Source organism: Rhinolophus sinicus, chromosome X (assembly GCF_036562045.2).
Source record: "Rhinolophus sinicus isolate RSC01 chromosome X, ASM3656204v1, whole genome shotgun sequence".
Lineage (NCBI taxonomy): Eukaryota > Metazoa > Chordata > Mammalia > Chiroptera > Rhinolophidae > Rhinolophus > Rhinolophus sinicus.
The window spans coordinates 77,279,253-77,300,705 of record NC_133768.1 but is presented as its reverse complement, the minus strand read 5'-3'; the positions used below and the strand labels follow the sequence as shown (position 1 = coordinate 77,300,705).

At 36.4% G+C, this 21,453-nt stretch overlaps 1 protein-coding gene and 1 pseudogene across 17 annotated transcripts in view; one reads left to right on the top strand and one right to left on the bottom strand.

Annotated features, from left to right (window-relative positions):
• The window catches only part of PAK3 (p21 (RAC1) activated kinase 3), a 415,175-nt gene that overhangs the window by 189,290 nt on the left and 204,432 nt on the right, over positions 1 to 21,453 (bottom strand). For 15 of the 17 annotated variants that reach the window (XM_074324355.1, XM_074324352.1, XM_074324353.1 and 12 more), the window contains one exon: positions 5,243 to 5,444. In XM_074324355.1, coding sequence (XP_074180456.1) covers positions 5,243 to 5,417 — 175 coding nt within the window. In that variant the 5' untranslated portion in view covers positions 5,418 to 5,444. Of the gene's footprint in view, positions 1 to 5,242; positions 5,445 to 19,077; positions 19,233 to 21,453 lie in introns of all 17 variants that reach the window. The other 2 variants (XM_074324349.1, XM_074324350.1) reach the window with 1 other exon arrangement.
• Positions 15,974 to 16,800, top strand: LOC141569680 (serum amyloid A-2 protein-like; annotated as a pseudogene).

Genomic DNA, 21,453 nt, shown 5'->3' with positions numbered 1-21,453 from the left:
TAGCTTCTGTCATTTACTATGTGACACCAGGCTGTCTACTTAAATGTTTTGAACTTAAATTGCCTTATCTGTAAAAAGGGGATAATACAGAGTGGTTGTAAGGATCAAAAGACTCAATACATGAAAGTGCCTGACACACAGCTTAGTAGCTAGGAACTAATGGTATATCAGTCATTAAATGGTAGATCACTTCCCATTTGTTTTGATGTGATTTATATCCAACTATCCCTTACTACTCCTCCAGGAAGAGGGCCTTCACTTTATCTCCAGTCTCACCAGCTCCCCAAGCTCTCTGGATTCCCCCCAAACAAAAATGCACGTGAACTGTGTTCGCTAAAGACATAGCCCTTCATACAGCATTCCCTGTCCTCCGGAACACACCTAATGCTCAAGTGCAGCACATGATACATTAGCATGCTTCAGAAGACACACACGTCACACAGAACATGTCACCTCCAAATGCAGCCTCACCTGCTTCTTTCCCACATGTTCTTCCAAGCTTCAAGTCCTTAACATTTATTATTTTTAGAGGCACTGTACCATTTTCAGAGCCCTGGCAGATTTATTGGCCTCATTGCCTTTGCCTTACTTATTTATTCATGTAATGTTTTCATGTATTTATTCCCCCTACTTTTTGCCAAAGTGGATATCAGGTGGCTTACAAGAATACACAAAATATAATATGATAGCATAAATTCAAAGTAGATAAGAAAGTAAAAGGAACAAAAAAGATAGGAACATAAAATGGAGTCTGGAAGAAAGCTAATGCAAAGTGCATACAAACCATAGAGTCCCATTACGAGTGCTATGCATGGACTATGCATTTGGTTCCAAACTTTCCGTTAGCTAACAAAATACAAACCTGATCAGTCTTACACTTCACGGGGTACATAAAATCAAATCAAACCACTTGTTCAGAAGGCCCTTTTCCTGGTCTAAATTCTGAAAACTTTTCTATAATGAAGTATAAAATGGTGGCAAATTCTCTCTCCTAATTTGCTCTACCACTAAGATTCAGCTCCTGAAACAGTCTCCAACAAAGATAGATCCACAATCTTGAAATTATATCTACTACTTCTTTTGTTGTTCTACTTGTCTCTTGAAGGTCCCTTTGTTCAATGAAATGTAGCTAGTAGAGACTTCTTAAAACAAACAAAAACCTCTCCTGTCCCCAAAACAAGTATTTTCATTTAACTAAATAAATAGAAATTGTGACATTATTTATAACAAAAATTTGGAAAGGATCCCAAATATCCAACAAAAGGAAATGATTAAATAAATCATGATGTCACTATTGCTACTATATGATGAAATGTATACACTATCAAAACTGATGTTTATGAAAACTTTTAAAATATAGGAAATATTCATGATAAAAATGTTAAGTGAAAAAGCAGGATATAAAACTGTATGTATTATGATCTTACCAATGTAAAAATATGTCTATATATAGCCATTAAAAGTGTGGAAAGAAATCTGCCAAAATGTTAACATTGTTTCTGAGATTTGTGAATATGGCTAATTTTCATTTTTTTTCTATATGCTTGTCTTTATTGTCCAAGTTTTTTTTTTTAATTTTATTAAATTTATTGGGGTGACAATTGTTAGTAAAATTATTAATATTGATGAAAAATTTCTCTGTGATAAGAAGAAGGAAGACTAGGAGAAAAAATATCAAACCAGTTAGTTATCTTAGACTTGTGGAATTATGGGCAATTTTAATTTTCAATTTTCTATAATTGACATATAAATTCCAGCTAAAGACAAAGTTACTTAAGATTTAGTTTTTCGGTTGTTTGTAAGGTACAAAATGATGCAAATCTAAAACATCTCACAATTATTATGTACTTTTAATAGCATTTGATTACCAAAAGTATCTTGTGAGGTAAGCTAGATATTCCTATCCTTATTTAACAGTTGATAAAACTGAGGCTTACAGAAACTAAGTGACTATCCCAAAGTCACAATAACGAACACAGGTCTCTAGAACCTAAGTCTATTGTTCTTTCCATTCATTCAAGACTGATTGTGGTGTAACCGAAGCAGTCACCGAAAGGCAGAAACATAGAAACAGTAACCCCTCCTTACCTATGAGTGTCAGATTCCTGAATGACACCCATGGTAAGAGAGTTCAGCTGAGGAAATTAAGATTTTAGGAGGGACAAAACAAAGGGCAGGAGAAATGAGGTTACATGTGAACTTTTGAAAGCTTTCATAATTTTTTTCATGCCATAAAACAAAACAATAACAAAGGTATATTACATAAAAAGAATAATGAGAGTTACATAGCTTATATTAGTAAAAATGATAGGCTCCACATAATTTCCGTTTAGATCCTGAGATGATTTCCAGAGGCGATGATACTCATTCTAGAAGTAGAAAATGGGGGTGACAGTGAAGCAATGAACAGAGGTAGATTATTAATTCAAATTATGGCTCTCCAAGCTCTCAGAGCGATCTAAACCCAATCCTGAAATTGTAAAACTTGCCTGTGGCTTTATTCCTATCAAGCAAGTGAATTTAAGTGGTATGACTTAATGACTTTGGCTCTTCTGAAGATTCTTTCTGTCTTCTCAAGTCTTTTTTGAAGACACCTCAGCACTTCTGTATAGAGTTCAAATTAAATAATTTGTCTGAAGGCAGATTGACAGCTGTCTAACAGCTCAGGTGTTTAAATGTCATTACTTAATGTTTTAGGCTCTTCTGAGGTTGCTTTCTTCCCAATATGGTGTTGTGAAAAGACTCTTAGCACCTCTTTCTAGAGTTCAATTAAATCATTCAAGCTTTGTCTAAAGGCAGCTTATCAGAGGTCCAACAATAGTATTAAATAGCATTATTTGATGATTCAAGTTCCGCTGAAAATGGTTTCTGTCCAATGTGATTTTCTTTTGAAGGCATCATAGCACTCCCTTATAGAATTCTGCTATATCACTCAAACTTTGAAGAGGTAAGGTTTGAAATGTAAAGGTACTAATTTTCATTACTTTCTTGGGAAAGTTTTAATCTTGTTCTGAAATATTTGCTCCAGTTCCATAGCTTACTAATTATCTTCATTATCACTTATGATAATCACCTCTGGGGGACTGGAAGTTTCCTGAATTATCCTTTAGCAGCATTAAATGTCAGCCAATGATTGCTCCTGTAGCAAATGTTCATGTGCAGACATAGTTTCTTCTTGATCCAAAGTAGGGTTTTTTCGTTTTGTTTTGTTTTGTTTGTTTGTATTTTTTTTTTGTCTTAAGGAGGGAATCACTGAAAGATCTCTCAAATTGCATTAATGACAGGCTCTATTAAACTATCTAATGCCTCTTTTGTTAAGAATACAGCATTAGTGATGGTGTATGAATCCCATGCACTAGGGTCTTCAGACAGAGGAAACTCTATAAGATTTTTAACAACAAAGTTATATATTAATTTGGCATACGTATTCTTGAATGGCTGGATCAAACACTGATCTAAGGGCTCGAGGATCTGAGACATGAGACTAATTATAATGACAACCTTAACATTAGGATGTACATTGGCAAATGCATCTGAGGTGTCAAGAGGACTGTGAGGAATCAGCATAACTTTGAAATCAAGATTTTTTTCTTTTAAATAGTCTTGAATTTCCACAAGAAAACACTGTTCAAACCATTCCTTAAGAAGAGAAAGAGTCATCAAGGCTTTTCTGTTTGCTGACAAGTACACCAAAAACTTCGATTTTTTTTCCTCTGAGAAGATTTGGGCATAGTTTTCTGTAGAGTAGTAGTAGTTTTGTTATGAAGTCACCTGAAGTACTGGCATAAAACAGAAATGTCAGCCTTCCTGTTTTTGCTGACCTCATGTCAGCATCAGTTGGCTCTTGTTCTTCAAAAGGGCAAGTAGAATTGTTCAAGGGCTTCCAAAGCATGATGTTCTTAACAGCACCAGAGAGTTGTACAGGTACATAATCCCCTTCCTCAATCATTTTCGTAGTTGTGGCGGATACAAAACAGAAGCTATAAGATCTAGTAGTTCTTTCTTCAGCACCACTGTCACATAAGACTTGCTCTCCAGGTCAGAAGTTTCTCAAACCATCCCTTGTACCTGGCAAATTTTTTTTCTGCACCCACTTGAGTGTCTGAAAACATGTCTTCAAAAGTTCCTCTTGCATGGTCACAGATCTCTTACAAGTAAAGTGTTTCATTATTCTTTTGCTTATCTTTAATCCAGATGTTTAACATCATTTCCATCTTTTACATCCTTAGGTCATGAGAGATAAAGAATCTCTTAAGTGATATAGGTGTACAAGAGACAATGCTGGCCCTAATAAGAGTTTCACCTTTCCTAATGGTAGGAATTGTGGATTCACTAACACCATATAAGCAACCTACAAAGCTATTTGGTTTATCTTGAAGAAGCAGATCAGGGATGTCCCTTTTCTCTTCTAAAGTCATCACCCTTCTTACCCTTTTGGCAACTTTCTGTTGTGCTATTGTCCCTGTACTTCCTTCACTCCCCTCTGCCTCAATAGTCACATTTATAGAAGCCATATTTAAGCTTCATGCTAATTAATGAAACCTGACACTTACTGGAGCCTTTATATACCCTAGTTTTACAAAGTGTCAGCATATGTTATTTAAGCTCCAAATGGTACTATGAAGAACACCAAGGACAAATGATAATATATTGTTGTGATACCTAGTGCAAATAGGGCTGATTGTGTAGGGGACAACTGCAAAAAAATGAGAGAGAAAACAAATATAGTCAAAAATTTCTTCCCACCTTGTGATACAGTCAGAGAGACTGCAGCAACTTGGACTGATTCCAGTATACTGAATTCAAAATTTTCACAGCTGTCATAAAGGTATACAGAAGCAAATCTACCTATACTCCAAATTCCAATAAGGAGAACTTGCAGTTTGGAAGGGTTTCTGATAACTTAGAGGAGAATTACCACAAATTCTCCTCTAAGTTATCAGAAAGAAAGTCATTGTTTATATATTTAAGACAGTACTATTGCTAGGATTTCCCTTGGCTTAACACTATGAATTCAATTTTATGAATTTTATGTGAAAGGCAAACATAAGTATATTTTCTGTAAACTCAGAGTAATTCAATCAAACATTAACCTCTGACAAAATGCAACCTAAGAAGATGCAGATGTAAAGGTCAGGCAGGCCTTGAACAGCCAGTGCTCAAGAAATGACCACCCAAGAAAGAAAGTGACAATGAAAGAATAAACTAGACCCTTTTCAATGCCCGGCCACTGATACTTTACTTTTATCCCCTCCGCCTGGGAAGATAGAGCGAAGCCTGGCTTTCTTATTCTTCTCTTCAGGGGCCATGGGAAGTGGTTTGGAGCTGTGGTTGAGGGCTGAAGAATCCCGGTTGTTACTATTCATCCTCAGTGGGGGAGCTGGGGGCTTCTCTTCATTATCCAGACTGTCAGACATTTTCAGTTACAACTAATTGCACAGCTCCTAAAGGAGGAGGAGGACAAAACAGCAGTTAAGAAAGGAGCAGTCTAAAAAACAATCTGATAAATATGGGGATTGTAACATCTTGAAAACAAAAGCACTGTTCTCATGTTGTCTCAAATTTTGCATTGACCATTTTGAGGAGTTTGCTTTCTAGAGGGGAAGGTGCTGCCTCCCTATAAACCAATGATGCAATTTCTCAAAGAAGAAAGTGAAGGCAATAATTACTAGCTTTTCAATATGCATATACAAACACATAAGGCCCTTCCTTTTCTCAAAATAAAACTATTTCCTGCTGTCTGTCCACTCAGTCTTTCAATGAACAATTTACAATCTTCTTTAAAAATTCTATCCTGCTGATTGTCATGGTCAGGTAACACGACCTCCTTAGAGTCCAGAATTGACACAGGTTTGGCTGTTCATTTTTAATGGTCCATAACAATGGTTTGTTGGCTGCTTTGACATTGGGATGCCTTTGGCACCTGATTCTTACATGTGTGTACCTGATTTACAAAACACATTCTACTGTTTTATGAGAAAGAACTGAGAATCAATCTAGTAGACCTGGAAGTTTCAGCAGCGTTGGGGTATACTGATAGGGGAAACAATGCCCCATCTTCAGATAGCAGGTAGAAGATAAAGCTGAGCCAAATGTCACCATGAGAAAAGAGGAGCTCAAAGGATAAGACCACTTCCTGATGAGACACCACAAGCTTATTCCGTGTCATACTTTATGTCCTGGAACAGGGAACAAGGTAGTTGACAGGGGTAACAGGGTTGTAAGAACGAGTCTTGGTTTTAGCAATGTATCTGCCATTAATTTAATTATTCTTTATCATTTTGTGCTTAGGGCTGAATATATTTGGGATTCATCCCAATTGGAGGGTAATGTGAACTAGAAGAGTATGGATTCCCCAACAAAATGTTTCCATTTCTGGCTGTTTTCCTATTCTAATTTCAATCCTGCATTAGGTACCTGAAACTTGCCATCACAAGTTAGGTGTTAAGAGTACTTTCCAAGTGGATCGCTAGTTTGAATACAAGGAAAATCAAATTCCATTGCAACAAAATCTCTATAAATTCATGAGGTATTAACTGACACTAATTTAGGAGCATGAGAACTTTCCAAACATAACTTAACACATCACTTTATTCCAAAAACATTTACTATAAACAAACCTAAGTGCAAGGGAATAAAAAACAAACCACCCAGATTCTCATTATAAAAAATAATTTATCATAATTATTTTAGCACTTTAGTTGTTACAATTTTCAGTAATGAACTCTGTTACATCATGTTATGTCAAAATTTTTTTAAAAGTTTACTATGTTCTAAATTTTCTCAAATATATACAGCCTGTAAGTATTCAAGAATAATTGAGTATCAATTAAAAGGTTCTCAGATATATGCTCCTCTGTGTTCACTGCAGTGCTATGTACAACAGCCAAGATATGGAAGCAACTGAAATGTCCATCAACAGATGATTGGATAAAGAAATTGTGGTACACATATACAATAAAATATTACTCTGCCTCAAAAAAGAAAGAAATCTTACCATTTGCAACAACATAGATGGACCTACAGGGTATTATGTTAAGTGAAATAAGTCAGACTGAGAAAGAAAAAATACCATATGATCTCATTTATGTATGGAATCTAAAGAACAAAGGAACAAACAAAACAGAAACAGACTCATAGATACAAAGAACAAACTCATGGTTGCCAGAGGGGAGCTGGGTGACAAAGGTGAAGGAATTAAGAAGTACAAATTGGTCATTACAAAATAGTCACAGAGATGTAAAGTACAGTCTGGGGAATATAGTCAATAATATTGAAAAAACTAAGTATAATATCAGGCGTGTACTAGACTTACCCAGGGGAATCACTTCATAAATTATACAAATGTCTAACCACTATGCCGTACATCTGAAACTAGTATAAAATAATATTGAATGTCAACTATAATTGAAAAAAAATACTAGTCAGTGGGATGTAAAGTACAGCATAGGGAATATAGTCAATAATATTGCAATAACTATGTACAGTGTCAGATGGGTAATAGACTTACTGGGGGTTATCACTTTGTGAGCTATATAAATGCCTACTCACTACGTTGTTTTCTACACCTGAAACTAATATAATATTGTATGTCAATGGTAATTGAAAAATAATTTAATTTTTAAAAAAAGAAGAAACTTTGATCCCTGTATGATCAGGTGGAGCAGAGCCAGCCACTGCCTGAAATACTTACCTTGGACTGTTACCTGAGAAATAACAAAACTTGTATTCTTTAAAGTGTCAGATTATTTATTTATTTTTATTTTATTTTATTTTATTTTTTAAATTTATTGGGGTGACAATTGTTAGTAAAATTACATAGATTTCAGGTGTACAATTCTGTATTACATCATCTATAAATCCCATTGTGTGTTCACCACCCAGAGTCAGTTCTCCTTCCATCACCATATATTTGATTCCCCTTACCCTCATCTCCCACCCCCCACCCCCCTTACCCTCTGGTAACCACTAAACTATTGTCTGTGTCTATGAGTTTCTGTTTCTCATTTGTTGGTCTTGTTCTTTTGTTGTTTTTGGTTTATATACCACATATCAGTGAAATCACATGGTTCTCTGCTTTTCCTGACTTATTTCGCTCAGCATTACACTCTCAAGATCCATCCATGTTGTCACAAATGTTCCTATATCATCTTTTCTTACCGCCGAATAGTATTCCATTGTGTATATATACCACAACTTCTTTATCCATTCATCTATCGAAGGACATTTTGGTTGTTTCCATGTCTGGGCCACCGTAAACAAAGCTGCAATGAACATTGGAGCACACATGTCTTTATGTATAAACGTTTTCAGATTTTTTGGGTAGATACCCAGGAGAGGGATCACTGGGTCATATGGCAATTCTATTCGTAATTTTTTTTTTAATTAAATTTATTGGGGTGACAATTGTTAGTAAAATTACATAGATTTCAGGTGTACAATTCTGTATTACATCATCTATAAATCCCATTGTGTGTTCATCACCCAGAGTCAGTTCTCCTTCCATCACCATATATTTGATCTCCCTTTCCCTCATCTCCCACTCCCCACCCCCCACCCCCCTTACCCTCTGGCAACCACCAAACCATTGTCTGTGTCTATGAGTTTCTGTTTCTCATTTGTTTATCTTGTTCTTTTGTTGCTTTTGGTTTATATACCACATATCAGTGAAATCACATGGTTCTCTGCTTTTTCTGTCTGACTTATTTCGCTCAGCATTACACTCTCAAGATCCATCCATGTTGTCACAAATGTTCCTATATCATCTTTTCTTACTGCCGAATAGTATTCCATTGTGTATATATACCACAACTTCTTCGTCCATTCATCTGTCGAAGGACATTTTGGTTGTTTCCATGTCTTGGCCACCGTAAACAAAGCTGCAATGAACATTGGAGCACACGTGTCTTTATCTCTAAATGTTTTCAGATTTTTTGGGTAGATACCCAGGAGAGGGATTGCTGGGTCATATGGCAATTCTATTCGTAATTTTTTGAGGAACCTCCACACCGCCTTCCATAATGGCTGCACCAGTCTGCATTCCCACCAACAGTGTATGAGGGTTCCTTTTTCTCCACAGCCTCTCCAACATAAAGTGTCAGATTATTGATGGGTCTCTTTGTTAGAGCAGCCTAACCTTACCATAATTAATATAGAAAATGGTACCAAAAGCATGGTATTGCTTTTACAAACACACAACATATGTGTACTTGGATACTTGTTGGGAGATAAGAAAACTGATGTTGCTTACTAGAAAGCCATAGTCCTTCTTATGTTGAGGCAAAAAAAAAAATTTGGTAAGATTGTCATCGGTGATAATTTGAAGGACAGACCTCTTGCCTAACTCTAGAGGAAGCAGTTGCATAAAACCATATTGTTGATGGTGTTATCATCAACAAGACAAATAATAACAAGTGTTGGAGATGCTGTGGAGAAAAAGGAAACCTCATACACTGCTGGTGGGAATGTAAATTGGTACAGCCACTATGGAAAACAGTATGGAGGTTCCTCAAAAAATTAAGAATAAAATTACCATATAACCCAGCAATCCATCTCCTGCGTATCTACCCCCAAAAATCTGAAAACATTTACCCATTAAGATAGATGTGCTCCAATGTTCATTACAGCATCATTTACGGTGGCCAAGACATGTAAACAAGAAAAGTGTCCTTCGATAGATAATTGGGTAAATAAGATGTGGTATATATATACATATATACAGTGGAAAACTACTCTGCCATAAGATGAAATAGTGTCATTTATGACAACATGGATGGATCTTGAGATTATTATGCTAAGTGAAATAAGTCAGAGAGAAAAAGTTGAGAACCATATGATTTCACTCATATGTGGGATATAGAACTGAAAGCAACAAAGGAACAAGACAAACAAACAAAGAAACAAAAACTCATAGTGACAGACAACAGTTTAGTGATTTCCAAAGGGTAAGGGGCGAGGAGAGTGGTAGAAGAGGGTAAAGGAGGTCAAATATATGGTGATGGAAGGAGAACTGATTCCGGGTGATAAGCACATAATGTGACACATAGATGATGTATTATAGAATTGTACGCTTGAAACCTGTGTAATTTTAATAACCATTGTCATCCCAATACATTTAATTAAAAATATATTGTTAATATCTACTAGCTGCTTCTTCTTGATTTTTAGCAAGATATTACTACAGAGTGCAGGTAAGAATTGGTCAGTTTGCAAAGAATGTCCAGAAATGTGGATCTTTACAGTTAGAAAAATCAATTGCTTCTTTGTCCAAAACAAGAAAAAACTAGTTACTCAAAGAGTTTTCAAAGTCCCATTAAAACTAAGCCAAACTAAAAGCGAGGTCTGTGGCTAAAATGAGATTAGGAGTCTAAGGATTGGCTATGATGCCTATTGTTTCAGATGGACTCAAAGTAGCCACCACTAAAATGAGAGAGAAAATCATTGGCTGATTATGTAAGCAAAGAAATAAAGCAGCTTTGAGAACTGTGTTCAGAAAAGAACTTTGGAAGTGGTGACTGCCTCATGGAACTAACAGAATCCTTTTCAGTTTTTGAAACAATTATATTCTCAAAGAAACTACAAGCCTCATCAAAAAGCTAGTCTCTAAGTATTGAAGGCATAAAGCAACACTCAGGCGCCAACATCTGCACCAGCAAGAAGCCGGCTACTGCATTTGCACAGCTCCAAAGAAAGCTTAATGCAAAACTCACTTCAAATATTGTGAGAAGAAAACAGATGAAGAAGAACCTCTCAGAAGGCAAAGCCATTGCCTGTGAAGGACAATGGACATACCTCTTCCATACTCTTTTGCCACTTCCTGCCAGCTTGGATTAACCATGTTGCTGCATGTAGCTATTGGTCATTCATTTTCAATACCCAGTAGTAGTCCAATGTAAGAACAAGCCATAAATATTTATCCATTCTATCATTTATTAGATATTTAGGTTGTTTCTGTTTTTTTTATTACTATGTTATGGACATTCCTTCTCATATTTCTTGGTGCCCATGTAGACATATTTCTCTGGGGTGCAATTGGTGGGTCATAAAGTACTCAATAATGCCAAACTCAAAGTAATTGTACCAATTATGCTCTCTCCTGCAGTGTATTTGTATTCTCTTTGTTTACAACCTTGTCTACATTTGTTATTTTCAGATATTTTAATTTTGCCAATCTGGGGGATATATAATGGTGTCTTGTTGGGGTTTAATTTGTATTTCCCAATTAGAAATGAGGCTGAATATCTTTTCATAGTGTTCATTGGCAATTTGGATTTTCCTTTTTGTGTCTATTCAATACTTTTGGATAAAGCTATTGTGTTGTCTGTCTCTTTTATACGAATTTTTAGGAATTCTTTTATGTAACAATCATTTACATAATGTTGCAAATATTTTCTCCTACTCTATGGCTTATTTTTGCACTCTTTAATTGGTATTTTGGTGAATATGAGTGCTTAATTTTAATGCAAAAAATTAATAGCTTCTCAATGTGGACAGGTGACTGCCAGCTAACAATGATTGTCTTGATCTTGATTTGGACAAGAATTTTCTGTCCTTTACTAATGTCATGCCTTGCATTATCTTAATGAACTAAGACCAATTCTGTATGTTGTTCAGTAATCATGATAGTGATAATACTCAGTATTAAATGTTTTGTCATCAGTGACCACAACTGATAAGTCTCACATTTTCCTATATAAGGAAACACAAAGCAAAATGAAAAGTACCATATTTTGCCATGTGTATCATGCTCCCATGTATAATGCACACCCACATTTTTGGCCCAAATTTTGAGGGAAAAAAATCTTTCATTTTAATTTTTTAATTCAATTTTTTTTACATTTAGGTACTTGTTTTTTGTATTAACATATAATGGTACAAGAAATTTTATGTAACAAATAATTACAAAACATAAGAACAGATACAAGGTACAAGAAATTTTATGTGTCAGTAACAAATTTATGATATTTGTGCATCATAGAAAGCCAAGAACGCTTCGTAGTTACAAGTTTGTCATAAGTTCAACAAAACCGATAATCATATTCCAAGGTATTATTTTGTATACTGACATTGTTATTGATTCCTAGAGTTACACTTTTAACTCATAAGCATAAAGAAAAGAATTAAAAACATTTATATAGATACGGAAATAATACTACTTATGTATAACGTGCATCCATATTTTTCCCTTACAAATTTGGGCCAAAAAAGTATGCATTACACATGGCAAAATATGGTAACTGTGATATCAAGGATAAACTCTATTCATGGCTACTACTGGTACTAGAATATATTTTAACTGTAATGTGAAAGTAATGCTAAGAGGTCTGCATTTTCTTTTGCATTTTGATTTTGGTCCTTGTAAATTCACCATTTGTTTGTTTTTGTTTTTGTTTTTTTTCCCAGAATAAAAGTGAATTTAAGACTGACTTCACCAGTGGCATTTCATTATTCTGTTTTGGATAGTTTCATGATTTTAATTTAGTCACTGAGAAGAATTTGCCACCAGATACAAAGCACTTTTTTTTTTTGGTTGGTTTTGCTTGAATTATCCTGATATTACTTCAGTTCTTTATTACCCTTTGCAAGGCACAACCAATCTTCACCTTCTTTTAATGGTTCCAAATAATTCTGATTTGGTGACAAAAGAATGATTCAGGAGGCTCTTGTTATCTTTAACTCAACTTCAAAGCCAATGCTTCAAAGTGCATTTTTAGAGATGGATGGAAAAATGGTAAAGACCTGTAAGGAAGCCTTGCTGTTAATATACAGAGGGTGCCAAAAAAAGTATACATACTTTAAAAAAGGAAAAAACTGTTTTAAAATTGTAATACTCAATATATACTGATAACAAAAGATGAATACAAGTCATGTGTATACATTTTTTTGGCACCCCCAGTATTTCTTTACCAAGTGGGAGGTGTCTCTGACCAGTCTACAAACATAGAAATAGGGGGATTCTATTATGATATGTTTGTAAATAATGCCAATTTACTAAGCCAGGTCCCTCCCCTGAGGGAGCTTTGTACAAAGGATACTATTTATGGACTGCTGGTTCAATCTGCCTATGATGTCATTATTTCCAAGATCTTGAAAGAGACTATTTTGTTTGGGACGGCTGTAGGCTCTATTTCAAGAATTGTACAAAAGTACCATTATTCTCTAGGAACCCAATCAAAAAACTATCATTAAAGTTTGACTGTTCACTTCTGCAACAGAACAGGAACTTGTAAGTGAGTGGCACAATGGATACAGTCACAAGCCATTCATTTCATTTCTAGAACTTGACCCTTAGCATTGTGGAGAAACAGCTAACTTTAATGGACAATCAGCAACAGATTATATATGTTTACAGATTGATTTCATACTTGGATACTAGGTTTTTCAAAGAGAATTCAAATAGTTTCTGTGAATGTTATACATTTTTGATCCAGCCCTTGAGACTTAATGTGGTTTACCAATGCTCAGTAATTACCATTGAAATTCATCAGTAATAAAAATGAGCCTCTTGTCTCATGACAACCAAGGAGCCTAAACACCCATTTTTCAGAATACTAGGAAAGATTACTTCTCTTTTTTCCTCCCTCCTTATCTTTGTCTTCCCTCCCTCCCCCAAAAAAACATGAGGATATGCACACACAGGAACATACACAAATACATACACACAGCTCTTCACTGATTTACCTTTTGGCATAGAGATTTACTGCATAGCATTTTAGAGGAAAGCTTTTATCAAGATGCATTGGAACTTTAAATGAAAGGATTAAGCATTATAAACAATTGTCATCATTCTCTCATTCTTCCAAAATGCATTCTTTTAATCAGTACAGTGCCAAAGTAAACATAGAATGCTTAGTAGGTTAGTAGGTTAAAAAAAAGCCACCAATTTGCATGTTCCAAGAGTCAAGGGGAAACATAGGTAATCAATTATACTCTAGTTAATGTGGCCAAAATTCATACTCCGATATACATATTGAATTACATGCAACCAAAGATGCCAATTGTGCCCATTTGCCACAGGTGTTCTACCCAGGTGTGTGAGGGGTGAGACTCCAGAAACACTGGCACTACAACTTTTAAGGCCATCTATTAATCCATAAACAACTGAAATAAATTTTCATCAGACCTGGTACCATCAGAGACAACCCACATATCTATTATCCTGTCTGCTTTCAAAATCTAAATAACTGTTTCTTTGCATATCTTCCCAATGAGAGACAAACTAATACTGACCTCCTTTTAAAAACAAAATCCCAGGCCAGTAGATACACAGCTATGACCTAATAAAACCAGAGGTAAAGCTCCAAAAGCACCAGCCACACAAGGTTAGTACTACAAGTTTATGAGCACATCAGTATTTCTTAGTATCCTTTTCATATCAAACTAGAGGATCTAACACAGGAATGAGATGTAGCCTAGGGGAAATTTCCAGGATGAACTTCCTATTGTTTCTGAGATAGCTACATGAAGAATGGGATTGCAAGACACCTTGAGCTGATGAGATGACAGCCAACCTGATATGAGCACATATGACAGAAAAATGGATTTTGGGATCTCAAGATTGTAGTAAACAAGTAAAAAAACTCTCATTATGTTAAAAACAGTAACAAAACATGAGAATAATTCAAATTTCTAGAATTCGAGAAATCTTTATAACAAGAATTAGCTCTATATATCAAGACAAATTGAACTTTTAATGACAGCTTCCAGACTTTGAGGTATTCAGTAAATGTACTCGTAGATTGAAAGTCAGCCAATGTCTCCTTAAACAATGATCTCAACACTAGTCTGTTCTTTGAGGATGAGGTTGCTACTTTTACTATCAGGATGATGTATACACTGGTAGTACTTTGGTAGTGGGAAAAAGGATCCAGGAGTTAACTGCTGGCCCTTTCCTGGGCTCCCTGTAAACAAAAGCACACATTTTCAAGATGGCTAGCTGAACTTCCAGGTATAGACTGTGACTGGGAAACAAATTCTGCTTTGCTAACTAGTATTAACTAATAACTAGTATTAACTTTGCTAACTAGTATTTGCCACTGATATTAAACCCAATTTATCTTAGACGCATTATTAGCAACTGAACCAACCAGCTCAGACACTTATAACTGACAATGTAAGAAGATATAATGGATGTTTTTCATTGAAAAGAAGAAGGAGGAGGAAGAGGAAGAGAAGAAGGAGAAGAAGAGGAGGAGGAGGAGGAGGAGGAGGAGGAGGAGGAGGAGGAGGAGGAGGGAAGCAATCATCTAGCTTTCCACAAAAGGAACAAAATATTATAATTTAAAAGAAAAAATATATTTTTGCATTGTATTTCTACAGCAACATGCATCTGAAGATGTCTAGTGACTTTTCAGACATTAACTCCTGTAGTATGCTAGGATGCCAAAGAGGAGACAAAGAGCATTCATCTCATTTTACAGGAAGAAGAACGAGCCTGGTCTGGGTCTGCCAGCAGCTCTAAACCCATACTCCCATTCCCAGACTAGGTGGGCAAGGGACAGACCAACCACTAACCTTAGCCATCCAGATCATCACTAGATCATAAGCTCCTTGAGGGTAAGGCCCCTTCTGTCATAACTGAATGCTTTCGTATTGCCTAAAATAGTGTCTTGTTCCCAGTAGGCATTAAATACACATGTGAGGTAATGAAATGGAACTCTATATATTCTATGCAATTGTTGTAGCTCTAAGTTTTCCATAATGCTGCATAAGCATATATGTCCACTCAAAGAAGGTCTGAGCCAATCATATTTGAAAATATTAGCACCGGTCTAACTGTCAAGCAATTGAACATCATATATAAACCAGCTACCATCTGATTATCAATACCTGTTTTTACTATACGACTTTGTAATGTTCAAAGGGCTTCTAAGTCTCACTCTTATTTGATCCAGACACCAACATGTGAAAAAGGGAGTACTATCCCCATTTTCCACCTGAGGAATTAAAAGAGCATAAAGGTTAAGTGAAAGACATGTGGAGCGCCTACTCTGACATGAGAGAAGCCAATTACAAAGATTCAGACAAATACTTCCATGCCTGCAGGAACTATGACGCTGCACAAAGGGGACCTGGGGGTGCCTGGGCTGCTCAATTGATCAGCGATGCCAGAGAGAATTCTCAGAGAGTCACTGACCTTTTTAAGTATTGAGACAGTGGCCACGGAGTGGAGGACTCAAGGTCCGACCAGTTTGCCAACCAGTGGGGCCGTAGTGGCAAAGACCCCAATCACTTCAGACCTGCTGTCCTGACTGATAAGTATTGCTCTCCCTCCTCACTCTGCTCTCAGGAGACAGGGCTGCGAGCCCAGAGTCATTGAGTTCTATATCCCTAGATGCTTTTGGAGTGCACATAGTAGGTGTCTAATAAATGCTTATGAGATTGAATTGTTAAAAAAAAAGGTTAAGTGACTTACCCAGGATCACAAAATAAGTGAAGAACTGAGACTAGAATTTCAAACTCTTCTTGATTCCCTTTCCACTATACCAATACAACATGTATCCAAATAAACCCACAAAGAAACACACTCTTCATATATACACTTTTATCCTTCCAAAATATTCATATAATAGTTCTAGCTTTTTCACTTCAACCTACTTCAGGCTGGTACTTACTGATTTCAACTGCTTTTCTCATCCAAAGACCCAAGGCTAGGTGATTTACTGACAGAACTCCAACAGGTTTCCTTGGCCGGTAATACCAATTCTTAGATGGCCTTGTTTTGGAGCTTGTCTGTTCTGGGGCACTCATCAAGGGAACTCTGCTACCAGAGACAGGGGTGTGGTGTTTCAGAGAGCCTCACCTGGGAGATACCATTACAGTGTGTAATGGAGGGAAGCCATTTCTAAGATCATTTAATCAGGAGGAGCTGAGCTACTTATTAAGCAGATTTGCAAAAGCAGCCAGACAAGCAAGGGAGGTAACTAGCTCTTTTTACAGTCGCCTAGTTTCAATCTTAGATCCTGCAAAAGATACCTCACTACTGACACACATATAAGCACACTCTCATAGAATACATTCATATTCTTTCTCATACGCAAAGCAAATGAGGTCAGTTCTGCTGTAGTCCTGTTCTCTGCTAACATCTTTGAGTGACTTCCATTGTTTTCAGCAAGAACTTGACATTAATTTAATCCAATAAGGTAGCATATTATAGTTGCAAATTTCAATGACAGGTTGCAAATAAGGAAATCAATAGGTATACTCTAGCGTCCAGACTTCATATACTGCATATATTATGTGGGACAAACAGTTCATTTCCCAATGACATCTTAAGCTTCTAAATGTATGCCATACCATACTTTATTATTGATTTTGTAGGCTGCATGAACTCATACCAAGAAAATGCTAATAATCATCTGATGTGTATTTATATTTGCAATTTGAGGCATTATTGCAGGTTTCAGCTTTTCATTTCCAACACTAATACTTCTAAGAAGAGAAAATAAAATGCATAAAGAACAGAGGCAGAAATTTTTTAAGCATAAAAAAGTGATTACCTTAAATGATGCCTCAAAGAAATGTGTGGGACAAAGTAAAGGGAAACAAAAGCTAGTAATAAAATATTTCTTAGTTCTCAAAAGAGAATGTAGTATCCTAGGAAGCATTCAGATGAAAAAAAATTAGATGCAGACTAACAGCCCAAGTGAGCAGGATATGGTAAACCAACATCTTAAGTCTCTGAGGTTCTGGCTGCTCCTGTTACTATGCATGGGTGATAATTATACCTTTCCTTGATCCACTCCAGTGAAAGAGCCACAGATTTCCTCAAATCTAAGCCTAAAATTTCAACTCAAGAATTTGCTAGGGCCTTTTCTATACCATAGAGACGCCTGGACATCCTCTTCCAACCTATGTGTCATGGCTCATCATTCTAGGTCCTTGCTCTATTCTCATTTTGCCTGTACCCAAATCACCTTTCTACAGGGAAGGTGCCTACTGCATGTCTGAACAGAAGGGCTACATGGGGTCAACTGAGACATTGGTATTATTTCTAAACCAAAATTTAGATTTAGCAATGCTCATATTTCACACACACACACACACACACACACACACACACACACACACACACAAAGCATCTTGCCAGAACTGAAGGTCAATGAATTTGAGCTGGCATAAAATGCACCAACTCTTCTTCAAGCTTTTGTTCCTTGACCTAAGTTCACCTGTCCACATATTAACACATTGTTTGCGGGAAACGAGTAAACTCGTCATATCACCTCTAGTTGGAACCGTCAAAAATTTTGCAAAGTAAATAAATAGAGACCTCTTTTTAAACTAAAACACTGAAAGTTTCATAGAAAAATATCAAATAGATCGAAAGATATATTTTACGGAAAGTCTAATTTTGGCGAGAAAATTTCAAAAAAGCCCCGCGTTACGACGATGCGATTTGGCGGGAAAATGCCCGCTTACAAAGTTAAAAGAGCTGAGTATGCATCTCAGTATCTTATTTGAGGCCTATGGTTAAGGAAGAGGAAACACTATGTATTAAAAAAAGTTCACTCAAATACTAAAGGAAGAATGGGACATAACAAGACCTAATTTCCACCTATCCCACTTTACAAATGGTAGGAGATAAACATTCAGTGGGTCACAGTCTCAGTTGTAGGAATTTCCTACCTCCTAGCCCACTAAAGACCACTCCTTTTGCTTTAAAGAAAATTGACCATGGGTCTAAGAAAAGGTCATAATCCATGCAAAGAAAATTCTTCTAGAAACCAAAAGCCAGATCTGAAGGATGACCTCACAGTTGATCATCCTGGCTTTCCTAAGGCTTGCCTGTGCCCAGCTAACATAAGATCTTCATTTGTAAACTGTTGGATCCATCAGATAGTATGTTCCCCTTGCTTCCCATTTTCCTACTACCTGGTTGCAGCTGCCACTATACACTTATATGAAATATGGCTCATCATTGGTTCATGCTAGAGCAGATCTCTACTCCAGCACATGATTAGCTTTGCTTCCCCAGGCACCCCCCACCACACACACACACAAAGAGAAGACTGCCATGTGCCTAGTCTTTCTGTGGCCCTGGGAATCCCCCAGGCTGAGATCACAGGGCCTAGCCCTCACCTCAAAGGAAGATATGATATTCTGGTAGGAAAATTGCAGATAAAGCAGAAGCAGGGTTTGGTGCAGGAGCTGGATTCAGTAGGCCTGAGGGAGAATCAGTCAGTAGAGTTTCCAAATTATTCCCGCAGAGCCTGTACTATGGCTTACAATACATCCTGACAAAAATTTGGGGGAGAGAAAGGAGAAGAAAACTCAGTGTTTATAATAAACAAACAAACAAACAAACAAACAAACAAACAAGGTATGCCCAAAAATGTATACACATTTTAGAAAGGAAAAAACTGTATTAAAATTGTAATACTCAATATATACCGATAACAAAAGATGAATACAAGTCATGTGTATACATTTTTTTGGCACCCCTGGTATATATGTATGTGTGTGTGTGTGTGTGTGTGTGTGTGTGTGTGTGTCTGCATTATAACTTTGTATGAAACAATGTTCATCTCAGAGCATTCTTTCTCCTTTGAGATTGAGCCTGATACATTCCCTGCACTCACAATCATGTCAGCCAACCACCAGCCAGTTTTTTGGATTTTAGCAGGTAGCCTAAGCATGCCTTATACGCTTTTGCCTAGATTAATAATGAGGGTCTGTAGGTTACACAGCTGTATAAAAAAGGAAAATATCTTATGTCAATCTAACATTGCTTTTTACAGAAAAGTAAACCAATTGCATGCTTTCTTCTTATTGATTTCTGGTTGACTTTTATTTCAAAGAATCCTGAGACCAAAACAGAGACATACTACCCTTTGAGAGGCCAAATAGTAACTCTAAGAATAAGCCTCTTAAGCAACCCATCTGTGCATGCATTCATTTTTTAAACAATAAGTATTTATTGAAGCTTATGTTCCAGGCACCATTCAAAATGCTGGGAGTAAAGAGATAAATGCTAAGCGCTGAGTGAGGCTATACGCTTGAGCAGTGAGTTTTATCCCTGGCTGCTATCTAAAATGTATATTCAATACACAGATAAAAATATAATTACAAAACAAATAAGGGCATGTGAGTTGCAAAATGAAGAGCTAAAAAAAAAAGAGGACTGCAGCAGTTTGGAGGAAGGTCAGACTCTCTTTGACTGCTATCCTATTGTATGAGAAATCAGTGGCAATGATCACACCTTCATACATAAAGAAAAGTTTTGATATTGTTCCAAAGAACATTATTGCCTTGCCTTTCATCCTCATGCTACCAACATCTATATGTACCAGGTATTGTGTCAGGGTGTATACAAAGAGAGATGAATGAATACTAGTTCTTGTCTTCTAAGAGCTCACAGTTCAGTGACATGCATACATACAATAGAGATTACAGTGTGATGCAACCCAGGTAGGCACAGAGTGCTTTGGAGGGACATAGCAGGAAGGGTAACTAATGTTTCCAGAGGGACCTGAGGATATAGAAGCGGGGTATAGAAGGATGAGTAGGAGTTCAGATGAGGGTAAAGGGGATCAAATATATGGTGATGGAAGGAGAACTGACTCTGGGTGGTGAACACACAACGTGATTTATAGAGGATGCAATACAGAATTGTATATCTGAAATTTATGTAATTTTACTAACAATTGTCACCCCAATACATTAAAAAGAAAAGTGGAAACCACTAGGTTGGTATAAGCCATTATTCAACAGTGTATTCTAGCCAACAAATACTCTGAGCATGCTAAATTCATGTTCGTTTGTTTGACCATCCTCCTGCTTTTACTGAACTAAGTGATGTTGGTATTATGTAAGGAAGAGAACAGATCTCCAAACTCTGGAAGAAAGTGACACGTACAAGATTTCTTTTTTTTGGGGTGATGAACACACAATGGGATTTATAGATGATGTAATACAGAATTGTACACCTGAAATCTATGTAATTTTACTAACAATTGTCACCCCAATAAATTTAATTTAAAAAAAAAAAAGAAGCAAAAGCATTGGTTCCTGATGAACTATAAAAGAAGGAATCAATATGGCCTGATGTAAAGCATTTTCTGTAACTATAGCCATATATGAGCAGGACATATATGGGGGAAATGTATTAAGAACAGAGAGCTTGGGAAAAAGAAACTCCTTCCTTTCTCTTAGAAGAAAACTCTTCTCTTAGAAGAACTAATTTTTATCTTGTTATGCAATTTTAATTTGGGAGGGGGGGCTAATTTTTAGTTAGTAGGTCTTTTATAAAAACAAAAGAATTGTCTCAAGCAAAAGAAGGATGGCTAATTCCAGCTCTACTTCTGGACTATTCTGTAATCTTGGGGAAATCATTAAACCTTCATAAACCCATTCATATGGCATTTACAGTGTCTAGCATGTACCCAGAAAGACAGAGGATGCTTTGGAAGGACAGCAGAGGAAGGGTAAATAATGCTATCCAGGGGATTCAGAGGA